General features: G+C 41.4%; 1 protein-coding gene across 2 annotated transcripts in view; it reads right to left on the reverse strand.

Annotated features, from left to right (window-relative positions):
* BEND4 (BEN domain containing 4) overlaps nucleotides 1-14,532 on the reverse strand; it is a 37,188-nt gene that overhangs the window by 16,096 nt on the left and 6,560 nt on the right. For both annotated transcript variants that reach the window (XM_004419017.3, XM_087434254.1), the window contains exons 3-4: nucleotides 11,656-12,222; nucleotides 747-838 (exon numbers count right to left, since the gene is read on the reverse strand). In XM_004419017.3, the coding sequence (XP_004419074.2) occupies nucleotides 747-838; nucleotides 11,656-12,222 (659 nt within the window). The remainder of the gene's footprint in view (nucleotides 1-746; nucleotides 839-11,655; nucleotides 12,223-14,532) is intronic.

Here is a 14,532-nt window from a genome sequence, read left to right on the forward strand (position 1 = left end):
CTATCATAACCAGCACGAACAACCCAGCTTGCCAAGTGAAGAAAACTGAACTACGTAAATAGAGCATTATCTACTGTTATCAATCTAAGACATTTATAACGCCAGTAAGGTACAGTGCAGTTGCTTAGTCTACTAGATTTAGGTTCTAAAGTCCATAAGATGAAAATAACATATACTCAAAACTGAGCCTTGAAAATCCTGTAAAACTGTACCATGTTTTAACAGATACACCACTCCATCAAAACAAACCACTTCTCCTTCACATTGGAAGCGCCTATGGTTTCTACCATTGAGATCCAGAGGAAGAAAGTGCTCACGTTCAGGGGCCCTAATGTCTGGAAAACACCTGTGTAAACACTTAAGAATCTCACTCAGTGTGGGAGATGCCCCAGGGCAAGGGGTATTCTGGAACACTGGCTCTGCCTGAGGGAATGACAGGTTGGTGTCTCCCATTTCAGGTCCCTCTGTGCCAAAAGAATGGTGGAGGACTTGCCCACACTATTTAAACTGTCTCTTTTGTTGCCCTCAGAGTATAGAGTTGCATCTTCATGATGCACAACCTTCGACATACATGGTCTTCCTCCACTGTATAAATACTCACAAGTAATAGACCCTCAAGCCTCAGAGAGTCAAAAATGCATTTTGCTAGCCAATCTGTTCTGGTATACATGAGTGAGCTATCAACAGGCTTCATCGTAAGGAAATTCCTAAGGGAACATTTATCTTTTTACTTACTAGAGACCTACCTCGGTCGGCTGGTCAGCTGGCTGTGGGATCATGAGTTGGTTGTGGTGTTGCAGCACAGTCTTCAAGTAATCTAAAACAGTCTGGCAGGGCACTGGGTGGAAGAAATCGCAATAATTACACATTAGCTAACCTGTGACAAGAAAATAAAAAACTTAAAGGTTTAAAAAGATTTTTGATGTAAACTTCTAAAAAAAAAAGACATTTCCTAAAGGAAATAGACTCTTCTTTCATTTGACATCCGTAGTTATTTCAGTTTGTAAATATAGAACAGATGCTCTGGTTTGGGGTGAATTTTTAGGCTCAGCACAATTCACTGAAAACTTTCAAGTCAAACTTAATCTAAGATGAATTTGGGTCAACAATAATGATCAATGAACAACTCACAGAAGAGACATGTCTTTGACCCAAGTTGTAACATTAGCACCCAACAATGCTTTTTAAAATGAAAGTACTGAAAACTCATGTTTCACTAGTTTTTAATCAGTAATGTAATACTAATTTTTAATGACAGATTTACTCCTAGTTCTTCAGTAAGAAGGAATTCCATGCAATTTAGACTTGCTTCCCAACACAAATATACCTGGCCACACAATTCTTACTGTAAGGGTCCTAATTCTTTCTCCCTCCTCTCAAGAAACTCAATTGGTCTGGTCCAATTGAGATTTGGTTATTATGTATTTCATTAACCGTTGCACTATTTATTTTTGAGGCTTAGTCTTAAAGAATCATTGAATAATTACAATAAAACTGAACAGATATTAACCCAACATAGAGCCTGACATTTTTTGTACCATCACATAAATAATTCCTGTGTCTTAAGAATTATATACGAGCCCTTTCAGGAATATTAACTAATTGCTTTTAAAGGTCCTGGTAGTTTAGTTAATAACCTAATTTATGTGAATTATTGCCACTGTCTGTCTTAGCTGTGTGTTTTCCTAAGATGTTTTTGTCACATGAAAGAAAATAATAAATATTTAACCTAAGCCCCAATTTTAAGTATCACCCCTGAGCTTTCTTCACTTTTGTTTTTCTCATTTTTTTTTTTTTTTTTAAGATAGCAAACAGAAGTTACCATCTTTATCCACTGCTAACAGCTTTGGGTTTTTAGGTGATATCACGTTGTAACATAACATATCAAAAACTACACCAACATCCTTTTGAAGAATTTGAATGACTGGAAGCAGAAGTAGGTTAGGAAATTTTTCTTCTTGACAAAAAAGAATTTTCTTAAATAACCATCCTTACAGACCTGTGTCTTACAGACCCGTGTCACAGGCCACTCTTGAAGACTCATTTGAATATAGTCTTCAAATTGAAGAAGCATTTGCTGAACAACCACAGAAGTCAACCCAAGGAAGGCATATGTGTATCAGTGTGAAGCAGGCCTTTTATTAACCGAAGTTTAATAAAACCTGTCAAGTACCTCTAATCTCACCAGTCTATTAATTTTTTAAAGTCTAACTACTTTACTGGTGCCATAGTGAGTGAGAATGAATTTTCTGGCAATGGGCATAACTAGGAGAAGGCTCGAGAAGCTAATGGACACAGGATGCAGGTTTGCAGTTGAGTTCGAGTTTTTCACTGTGTGGACTTTGGGACTCCACTCACACCTGTGTCGAAGCCTCTTCTGCACGGGGCTGAGTATGAGGACCCCAAGAGCAGCCTGTGCCCTCCACAGTCTGCGGTTAGAATCAAACACAACTGTACATATGTCACTGCTTTGCCAAGTGACACGAGCAAGGTATGACTCTGCATTTAGTTGGGAATTTTTAGTAAAATTTGTATATACTCATAGACATTAGGATTTGAACGAAACTTCTTTTGATCCTTTACCCATATTTTACAGTCATTAAGATGTTTATGAAAAAATGTTTAAATGAAGCACAAAAATGCTTATAAAACTGAATATTCAGTATGACCTCAATCATGTTAAAAATAATTATGTATATAGAGAAGAGATTGGAAAGAAATAAACCAAAGTGTTAATAATTAACAATCATTATGTTTTAGTAGCAGGATTAGGGTAGTTATTATTATCTTTATCATCCTTGTAAAAACCAGTTGTAAAAAATTTCTACAGTGAGCATGTATTATAATAATTTAAAATGGTTTGAAGAATGTCTGTGTAACTGTGTCTCCCCTTCCTTTGCTATATATTAGCTTCAGCGTTGCTTGTATATCCCTGGAAGGGCTTGGAGGCCGACTCTCCCTTTCTCTACACCCCCAATATTTAGGCAGCAGTGCTCAGCTATGAGCAAGGCCAGCTGATTCAAACATGTTGGAAGAACACAGAATTTCATGTGCATTTCCTGGCTGTAGGGGGCTCTTTTCAAGGTAAGTGGGTCCTGGACGTTGATATCCAGGCCCAAGCCAGAAGGCCAGGGAGACTGAAGACAAGGCTTGTATTTAGCCAACTGAGCCAACTGGTAAAAACCTGCAATAGCCAATGCCCTGGGCCCTCTGAGTAACCCCCTCCCTCCGGCCCCTTCCTGATGAACTCCCAGCCCTGACCCTACAAGGCGGAGGCCTCTAGGCCCCTGTCCAGCCCAGAGCCAGGGTGTGCCCCTGCTGTTACAGAACATCACTCCTGACAGGCGCTCTTGACAGAGCTGCCTAGATTTACACAGGGAAGCTGGAGAATCCAGTGAAATATTTTCGGTTAAAAAAAAAATCCGTCAGTCTGGAAGTGGAGATAGTTGTGTCTATTAAAGTGGGGACGAAAGGGGAAGGAAACGTATTATCCTGACCCACAACTACACCATGCTGCCTGCCCGGGAGAAGCACAGGGCACTGAAAAGGGAATCTGGGAAAACCCCCGACCTCTTCCCCTCCGTTCTGTTACCATGCAGTGCTGTGGACACCCTGTGGGTGTCCCTCCCAGTGAGGACATGGGGCCCTCACAGATGGGGAAAAGGGGCCGGGCTTCATTCAAGGTTCTTGTAGTCCAGCCCGGACATTGCTCCTTGGCCTCCAAGGCAAGAGAGTGAAGTCAGGGCTTACAGCAGCAACAAGACCAGCAGGATCCTCAAGGAGCCAATTATGCCCCCGAGGCCTTCACATCTAATTGCCTCGTCGTGCAAACTCTGAATTTTAAGCAAGTCTCTCTTGCTGATGAAGAAGCTGCCCCCTCAGACCCACTGGGCAAGTTTCATTTATTCACTTAGGCATTCTGCAAAAGAAAAGTCAGATGCATCTAGCAGGCTTAAGGAGAAAATAAATGAGGCACCAAAAACTGGAGAAATGTCTATTAAAGGGAGAAGAGGACACAAAGATGTCCTCAAATGTCACTAGTACCTATTGTGATATTGATATTTATAATTTTCCCCCCTCTATGTAACAGCATTTAAAAATGCATATCAGACAATCCTGGAAAGAGTAAAATACCTGGGAGGAAAAAAGCAAATTAGGGAAGATCTTTTGTGTCAAGAAAGTAAAAACTGAGAGGAATGTGGTTACAAATAGTCCATCGGGTATCTAAGACAGACATGTAGATGAATGTGCTCATCTCAAGAACAAAGACGCCCCCCAGCCTCGATGGCTTGTTTTTGTCATGGTCACAGTAAATTCGTTAAATCCACACAGACAGGGTCTTCAACACATTCCAAAATAATACTAGTACATAACAGTTAACTGACAAAAAGGCTTTGGAATTGGTTCTAAAGTAATTCTTGGGTACTACTTTTTTTTTCTTAATGTACTGACTCTGGCATTATGAATTGTGTGATCCTGGGCAAGTTACTGAACCTCTCCTAGCCTCTGTTATCTCATCTGTAAAACAGGGATAATTACCTACTGCATGCGGTTATTGCAAGGATTAATTGAAACAATACATGTAAAGCAGAAGGCACCCAGTAAATACTGCCTAATATAAGCTCACATTATTTTCCAACTAGGAGTCTAGTGAATTCCTCATAGAGGCCACTTGACTCTGCTGACTTGGCTGCTGTATTGTCTGAGCGACTGTTAAGTTCTTCTAAGGAAAGTGCTCTGATTTTGTTTTTGCCCATATTAAGGGTGCTTTGGGTCTCGAGAACGTAATTTTCACTGCAGATCACTGCATTAAAATCTTGATCAGAGTTTCTCTTCTTCCTCAAGCATTATTAAATCTACCTTGCTATATAATTGTTTTTAAAGACTCAAAACATTTATCTCAAAATATACTGTATATAATTTTATAGGGAGATTGAAATTATTTACTGTCCTGACGACCATGCCATCTGTGCGCTTATATCATCTTTAAGTGTCCTATTCATATCATCTCTGTAAAGTATAAGCTCCTGAATTGTAAATATCTAGAAATAAACGATGAGCTTTAAGTCTTAGCCTACAGATGCAGGGTTATGCTTTTGATAATGACAATGTCCTGCCTCCGTTCATCTGACATGTGTAGATGCTACAATATGCCTGACACTGGGCTAGGAATTGGGGACACAAAGAGGACTTTGACCTAGTCTTTCCCCTCAACGACTTCACAGGGCCTGTCTCTCCTCATGTCAGGACACCAGAAGAGACAGACACACAAAGAGTAAAAACGTCCCCTAATACCTACTTTAACAGAAGTATGCATGATGCGCTACGGAAAGTGCTTATTTCTCCCTGGGAACTGGGCAAAGGGTTTTTTACAGAGGAGAATGTTGCCTGAACTGGGTACTGAAGGATGAGTAGGAGTTTCTCAAGTGGGGAAAAGGAGCGTATGTTCTTAGTTTGGAAGGAACAGCAGGAGTAAGGGAAGACCACAAACATGTGTACGGCTGCTCAGGAATCACAAACTGCCCAGAGGAGTTGGAACACTTGGTGTATGGTGGAAACTGAGGGTCCAGTCTCCAAACATGGACAGGAAAAGATTCAGGCACTGGAGAACCTCACGTGCCACACTGAGGGTGCTGAAATTTACTCCACAGACCATGTGAAGCCTTTAGAGGCTTCTCAGCAGTGGGTGATCTGGGGCTTTTCAGCGGGGAGAGCCTGGAGTTTGGGAGGGGAGTAGAGTGGCTACTGCAACAGTCCATGTTGTGAGGCAGGCCCAGATGAAAGCAGTGGGGAGAGAGGAGGAACCCAAACTGATGTATATGTAAGAGGCGGAACCCAGAGGAGAGGACATTCCCCTGAAGTAGGGGAGAGAGAGGCATCATGGACAGATGTGAGGTTCCTAAGCTGGGTAACTAACGGAACGTCGACTTCTTCACAAGGTCAGAACACCACTTATAATCTAAGAAAACCACTTAAGATTCCTATATTACTAGGCACAGAACAGTTTCCCTGTTTCTTTTTTTTTTTGTGAGGAAGATCAGCCCTGAGCTAACATCCATGCCAATCCTCCTCTTTTTGCTGAGGAAGATTGGCCCTGGGCTAAACATCCGTGCCCATCTTCCTCCACTTTATATGGGACACCGCCACAGCATGGCCCAACAAGCGGTGCCTTGGTGCACGCCTGGGATCCGAACCCGAGCCGCCAGCAGCAGAGCGCGCGCACTCAACCGCTACACCACGGGGTCAGCCCCTCCTCTCTGCTTCTTAAAGCTGCTATTTATTGAGTGCTTACTGGAAGACCTGGTAGCACTCAGTTGCTGCTTAATGAATTTAATATTTTCAACATTCCTCTAGTATTAATAACCTCACTTTACAGAAAAAGGAAACTGAAGCTCAGAATGGTGAAGCGATTTGCCAAAAACCACAGCAAGCAAGTAGGAGGAGCAGAAATCCAAACCCAGGTGTGACTCCAACTCCCTTCTCTTTACCTCCCATTGTTCTGTCTCCCTCAGTTGCACTTACAGCTATGGCAAGAGTTGTGATGATTTCTACTATATTCTAAGGAAAAGAACTCAATCCTTTATTCCTCTCTGTTCTATCACTTGCTCTAACTTTTTACTCAGAATATATTTACTCTCTTCATTCTCCTACATTAGAACCCCCATGTTAATATACTTCTCAGAACCAGAAGCCGACCTGAGCATTTTCCCACAGGCACTCCTGGACATACGCGAATTTGGAGGGTGGTCGGAGCACTGGAGGTAGTGTACTAGCACATCTACCCTGCATTTACTGCAAGGGCTTTTTGTTCTTGCAAAATTAGTTATCCAAAAACTGACATTATTGATTTATCTTTTTTTAATCTTCTTACTTAGAAAATGACAGCTGTGGACAAACAGGATCAGAAGTGCATAATCCAAGGTTAGTTCTCTAGTTTGCAGCCTCGAGTTAGTACAAATGATCCTCATTATTTGCAGATTCTGTATTTGCAAATTGACCTACTTGCTAAAATGTACCTGTAATGGTCAAATCAACATTCCTGGTGCTCTGGCGGCCATTTGAGGACTTGTGCAGATCACTGAAAAATCTGAGTTGCCTGATACAAACACTCCCAGCTGAGGTTGAATGAGGTAACGCTCTGCCTGCTTATCTCAGCTCTCAGACTATAACAAGTGTTCTTTTCAGGGTCTATTTCGTGCCACATTATTGTTGGTAATTTTGCTGTTTAAAAGGGACCCCAAATGTCGAGCTGAAGTGCTGTCTAGTGTTCCTAAGAGCAAGAAGGCTGTGATGTGCCTTAAAGAGAAAACACGCGTTAGATAAACTTCCTTCAGGCATGAGTTACAGTGCTGTTGGCCGTGAATTCAATGTTAATCAACCAACACTGTACATTAAATAAGGTCTGTTTAAACAAAAACACACATAAAACAAGGTTATGTTCTGATCAGTTGATGAAAATGTTGTGACCCGAGGCTCCCAGGAACCTAGCTTTGTTTTTTTTTTTTAAAGATTTTATTTATTTTATTTTTTCCCCCCAAAGCCCCAGTGGATAGTTGTATGTCATAGCTGCACACCCTTCCAGGTCGCTGTATGTGGGACTCGGCCCCAGGATGGATGGAGAAGTGGTGCCTCGATGCGCACCCGGGATCCGAACCCGGGCCGCCAGCATCGCAGCGCGCGCACTTAACCACCAAGCCACAGGGCCGGCCCATAGCTTTGTATTCTTCCGAGGAATAATGCTTCTGTAATTCGAGGAATAATGCTTCTGTAATTCGCTAATTCAGCATTCACAGTGACTTCACAGAACACAACTACAACAAATAATGAGGACTAGGTATGGAGTCAAGAGGCCTGGATTATAATCCCACATCTGCCACAGACTTCACCTGTCCACGTTTCAACCTCTTTGTCTGTAAAATGGGAATATTAATATTTGTTTGGAGTTAGGATAAATTGAGATGATCATAAGTATACTTTTTAAAAAGTAAAGAAAATTTCAAGCTATTTTTCATGTATCATAATTATTTGACTTTGGAAGTTATTTTTTTAATTACTCTATTTTATTATTCTAAGATGCGCATTTTTTCAAATTTTAAAATCTCTGAACTCGGTGTTCAAAGATAATTATAATGTGCAATTATGATTTGCAGTGTTTTTTCCTCTTAGTGGAACATAAGGCGTTGGTGTATCTTACATTTAACGGGTCTTAAATGAGATAAAATACAGTATTTTGTATCCACCCTCCCTTACGAGTTCTCCCCCTAGTGCTGACTGTAAGCTTTCTACAGAAACGTGACTCCTCTAACCATGACTCCTCTAACCGGACACCCTCTTCATTGAGAACTTTTACCATCATTTTCCTTCTTTTAATAACCTCTCAGCTCTTCGTATTCCTGATCCAACTGTCTTTTCCTTCTGTGGCTTTTTTCTTTTAACCTATTTTCACTTTCTTTCAAAAAATTTAAATTTATAAACAGACTTTCTAATCTCTAGTGTGATAATCTAATACAAAAGAAAATGTGCTAATGCCATTTCCTTGGGATAAAATATTTAATTGCCTACATCTGCAAGTAACCCTGGACAGTAAGTTAGAGCATTTTCCAGAAGCCCCTTGCTTGCATGCAGTCGATAATCAATAAGCCCTTGTCGAATGTTTCACAAGTAATACAGTAACACAGGCCCTCTCAGGAGATGCCAGAAAGAACACCTCTCCCAACTTCTTTCCTTCTTTCTAGTAAGGTCTAACACCTTCTCTCTCCCTTTTATAGCTGCCCAAGTGAAATCATTTGTTGCTGTAGACTAATAGGTTCATTTCTTCTGAACTCTCACTTCAAGAACTGCTCCCAGCTATGAATGCTTTATTTCAGGGAAAAAAAAGAAACAGGAATCTCAGAGTTGCTCAACAGCATGACTCTGGCAAGGCAGAGAAGTGACCGAGGAACACTGTCTCGGCTCTGACCTGGGGCAGGTGCCCCCATCTCCTTGCTAACCTTCTTTCCTCTGCTGGCTGCTGAATGCTACTTTCTCTGTTGTACTCATCCATCCTGCTTGGCTGTACACAACATAAGTGTAGATTTTACTAGAAGAAAGTCCCAGGTCCTTCCATGGAAATGTACTGGCCTCTAAGACAACAGAGGCCTACTGGGGCCACTGGGAAACAGTGACATTGCTTAGGGAAAATTGATCCCAAACTATATAGAAGAGGTACTGCTTGCGAAATATTCTTGTTACATGCAAAACCAGAGTATTGCTTGCTGCATTTTCCTTCAAATCAGTGTCTAAAATAACAGATTTCCCTCCCCCAAATCCACAGGTAATGGAGTGAAAAGTAGATTCTTAGATGGTCACCCACAGTCTGGTTTGTTGTTTAGCCAAAGATGGAGGTTGAGAAGTGAAGGCAAGATGGCAGTGATGTCTCCCTTTGATTTGTTTTCATCTCAAGTGACACTTTCCACCTGATGCCCAAATACTAAGGTATCCCTAGGTAATGAGAACATGTGTTAAGTAATCACAAATAGGCTAATAATTCCTGCACTTTAATTTGTTTCTATTCATAACTGACAAACTGATTTTCATCTATATAGTTGGGTCTCAGTATGGATCATTTAAAGCAATCATGGTTCTCCATGTAAAATGGCTACTGGTTCAAGTTCATGGAGAGGCTGTCAACACGGCTGGAATGTTTACAGTAAGGCTAATCAGCCTAATTTCAACCAGTATCCTTCAATGTCTGACCATCAAGAGGGCTCAAGAAATCGCAGCATTTTCGTCTTTCTGGGAAGTAGAGAAGGATAACAATTAGTGGCAGGCCAGTGACAAGTTATCTCTGACACAGACATTTACGAATTCAGGAAGTAGGAGGTGGGCTGAGCCTCAAATTTGCTTAGGACTTATCAAGGACAGATAGTTTGCCAAATATTTAGGATTAGGAATTAGACAATAAGACTCTGGACATTTGTGTCACCTGTCCTTGCACTCTGAAACTCTTACCCACAGTTCTGAACAGCTGATGTATCTGCAGTTAGTTGATAAAAGATAGTTTCCATCTTACGGAGAGTAAGATGGAAAATACCCCTTTGGGGCTAAAACCCATAGTTAATCGACCATAATTTATAGAACTGTGAAAGCTGTAAAATCCCACAGAGTGTTAGCTGCACCCATCTCTCTCTGACTTGGAGAAACCAGTAGCACTCTGGTTCCATTGCATTCTTTTGAGTTCTACCCAGTCTCTCTCCCACAGTCACTGCCTGCCTGGCTTGGGAAGACACCATGACTCTGCATTGAACCCCAGAGCTCACACGCAAAAAGAGAACAGATTTAGTTCACCTCTCGCTTCTCCCCAACAAGAAACTGCACTAAATCTAATTCCAAAATATTCTGAACCAAACCTCAGGTCTACTTGAGGAATTCTTTTAAATGAAAGGATGGAAGGAAAATAAATTTCTGATTTGGCAATCCTTAGCACTAGTTTTTCTTTTTGCTTCCTATGTGTACTAATAAACAAGGGGGTAACTTTCTTCAGCATTTCCTTTTTTATAGATCAGCTGCCAAATTGGGTGGTGCAAAGACACTGAGTTAGGAAAAGATTATAACTTCTAAGTATATTTATGTATCAGCCTTAAAAATTTTAAATTTATTATGTATGCTTTATTTTGAATATATTAGTATAGAATATGTATGTAATGAACCAATGAATGGTTGGGTACACTGGTGAAGACATGCCCCAAAATTTTTATCAATGGGCTGCATGATTAAAAAGTTTGAAAATATTGTTCTAGGTAATGATCTTAATATCTTTTGTAAGCCACAGATGTGCAGGAATGAATTTAAAGATATAAGCAAAATCAGTACCTTTCCAAATAGTGAAAAAATGGCTTTGCAACCCAGAGAAGATCTTGTCATAAAGATGACTTTACTACTCTGCAAATCCAGTATCTCTAAGAGGCAGGAAATGCCTCATGTTTAGCCAGGGGCACAAATAGCTTGGGATCAGCTTAATTACTGGTCTGTCTTTGATGTATTCCTTTTAGTTTACAGTTGCTCATTAATTTTAAGGGGGAGTTTGCATGCTAAAAAGAGACTATGCCTGTTGAAACTGAACAAGAAAGGCAAGAAATTAATGGAATAGAAGAGACCATTTGTTCAGTCCTACTCAAGGCCTGCCTCCAAAGGTATCGTTTCATTTTAATTTCTATCACTGACTAATAAAACACATACATCAAAGTCTTTAAAAAGACAAAAGCCACTTTAAAGGAACAGGGCCACTTTCTGAAGAAAACTCAGGCTCACAGCACTCGGCCTATTTCAGGAAACTCAGGCTCACAGCACTCGGCCTATTTCAATCTAATTGGACCACATCTAAAAATCACTTTTTTATTGATAATGACATCTTTTAATAGCACTACGATCTTCAGACCTATACCCAAGAAGACTGTGGCTTAAACATACACAGGACAAGGCTAGTGGCTCATCGTGAAATTTCTGTTTGGCACAGGCAGGCCAAGGGCACTCTGCGCATGCCTGTTTTTCCAACTTTTCTACCTTGCTGGCCAAAAATAAAAATAGATATACACACGCATGCATGCATACATGCATACAGATGAGAGAATGGAAAGGAATAAATTGCAGTGGCTTGCAAGTAATATGGCAGGGTACCTGGGATGCTCTCTAATTTTCTTCTGAGCTCTTCATTTTCTTGTTGCAGTGAAATAACCTCCTGCTCCAGCTCTTGGCATCTAGGACAGTAGCCTTCCTCCTCCTCCTCCTCTTCTTCCTCTGGCAGCGTAGAAGAGGATGGGTGACCATGGGATTCAGACGTCGCTGGGGAGGTCCAGCCACCTAGTGTATGCACGGGGGAGGTTGACAGAGGATCCACATCGGCCAGGTGGCCATACTCACTGACTGAAGAGGTGTTTGGAGTTGGAAAGCTCCCCGAGAGCAGGTAATTTTGTAGGGAGTCAGTGAAAACTCTCAAAAAGGCAGAAGTTTGTTGTTTCCTTTGCATATATTGCATCTCTATGTCTACATTGTCTGAGGTCTGACTGTGGACCGCCTTCCCAACGTGACACTGCTCCTGTCTTTCAGTATAACTTGAGCCTTCCTGCTTTACGCAAGAAATCATGGATTGAGAACGGTTGGAGTCTAGAAGTTTTCCTCCACAATTTAAGAGGCTGAGAACTCGACTGCACTGCTGGGCAAAGGCATCCAAGATCATACGACTCTCTGAAACACAGGAAAAGACACATCAGAGACTGACAGCCAAAGACAAGGAGTAAGTATGGTCTCGATTTTGAGTTTAACATTCAAAAATATTAAAAATATGTATTTCTACTCTTTGTCACAAACTAAAGCGACACAGTGAATCCACTTTTAATAGGATGCAGAGCTTCCTGTTGTTCTGCGACTGGAGGGGTGCCTGATTCGCTATCCCCAGCCCCTCACTCTGGGAAATGGCCGGACTGCGACTTTGGGCACTGCACAGAGATTCCCTCTTGGTGGCATTAACTGGCCGGCGTGGGTCTGAACTCACTCACACCTTTGGCTTCATTAATATCCTTACTCTAATGAATCGAGCCAGCCACTGCAGCCTCAATTCGTCATTGATAGGAGGGCTTACAGCAATCATTACTTCTATTTCGGGAGTGCCCTCACGCCCTTGCTATTAATCAGCTGATACAATCCCTGCCGAGAGGACGCTGCTCCCAGATGCAAACTGGAACGGAAAGATAAAGTCTTTCTGAAGAGATCACTAGACACCTAAGGGAAAACAAAGAGGGGGCCTATAAGGCAAATGATGATGAGCCCAGAGCAAAACTGTACGCATCATCCAACATCTGTGTTCACTATTCTCTCTCTTCATTTATCTGCTAACTTGGATTTCTTGTCAAGGCCAGTGTTGAGGCTGATCTATATCAGTAGCATCTGAAAAGCAGGAGTGCCTTTTCTTAGAGCCTCTTCCATTCGATTGTCAAATCTCTTAAATCGGCATGTGCCGAGAGTGCCAGTTAGTTCACATAAATGTGCTCTAAAGCATATGAACTGTCAACAGTCCATCCATAAAAAGCAAAAAACAAACGGAAAGCAATCAATTCACTGCAAAAACAAAGAAAAAAACCCCCCAAATTGTGAAAATGTGATTTAATGTTGTCAGTCTAAGGGTCTTGAAAATTCTCCCTAAATATAAATGCCACAAGGTAGATTCTCTTCTTCCTTGACCACCACCCAGAATGGGCTATTTAGAAATACACAGAGAGATACTTCTTAGAGCTTACATAGTGGTATGAGGATGCCTCTTATTTCCTTTCCCCCCTACCCAGAATAATGGCAAGAAACAAAATATTGTCGATTTTAGATGCCAATAACTATTGTCTATGACGGAAACGTAACTAGCTACCTGCATCTCTGAAAATGTTGACTAGCTATATTTTTTTCCTGGAAAAAATCCAAAAAACAAAAAACTTTTAAAATGAAAAATGGTGAGATGCTCAAGGGCTTCTATGGGGACAATGAACCAGAATAGTTGAGACAAGAAATCAATTTCTCCAGAAAATCCAGATGTATGACCATTGAAAGCAAACTTCAGAAACCTCCATGCTCCATTGTGTTTTTTTCTTAACTATTCTTTCCTGAAGTAACTAAGAATATATTGCGGGAGGGGGGCCAAAGTCTCCTTTTGTTATTTAATTTAATAGAAATAAACTATTTAAGGAGAATATATACGTAAAGCTCAGAGCACACAGTGTCTGGCACACAGAAAGCACCCCTTACATTTCCCAAATCTATAAAATGCTACCATTCCTCAATCCCTCTGAAAACACTGCAAGTCAGAACACAGAGGCCAGCTCTCTTCAGTACAGAAGAGGATTACAGACTGGACATTCCATGAGGCCAGTGGGTTGGAATGCGCTGGGGTTTGAGGGCCAGCACAGCACCTCAAGAAATATTTACTGAATACATGCAGGGACTCTTGTAAATAAATAGAGGATCTTAGATTATAGCATCTTCAGATTTACTTGGCTGGGGTAGAGGTGGCAAGACCACTCTAGGCAGGCTGGGAGTCCACAAGACTATTTTCTTATTGGCATAGCACTTCCTCACTCTTAGGATTAGTACTACCCTTAGACACAGGCAGCAGAACCCCTGCCTTTACCCTCCTCCTCCTCCAGCCCACACTCTCCCCATGGTGAGGACCCAAGACCCAGGAATTCCCTACTCGAACTGCTTCAAGGGCCTGTGCCGGTCTCTTCTCCGAGCCAGCCTCCCAAAGAAGGCCACGATGCCAGAGGTTGGCAGTTTAGACTGGGGCATCCATATGTGTGCGTGTGAGGTCCCTCCCAGAGAAAGATGAGCAGAGGGTAGGAAGAGAAGGCCATGGGCCGGCTAAAAACTCCCAAGTCAAACCTGGTCACTGTGAAGGTGTATTTGTCAGGGTAGGTGGATAGAACATATTTTATTTAAGTTTGTTTATTTATTTATTTTTTATTATTTATTTAACATATTTAACATATTTTAGTTTGTTACCTTGATTAATAC

The sequence above is a fragment of the Ceratotherium simum genome, chromosome 8 (assembly GCF_057802395.1).
Source record: "Ceratotherium simum simum isolate JZ-2026a chromosome 8, ASM5780239v1, whole genome shotgun sequence".
NCBI lineage: Eukaryota > Metazoa > Chordata > Mammalia > Perissodactyla > Rhinocerotidae > Ceratotherium > Ceratotherium simum.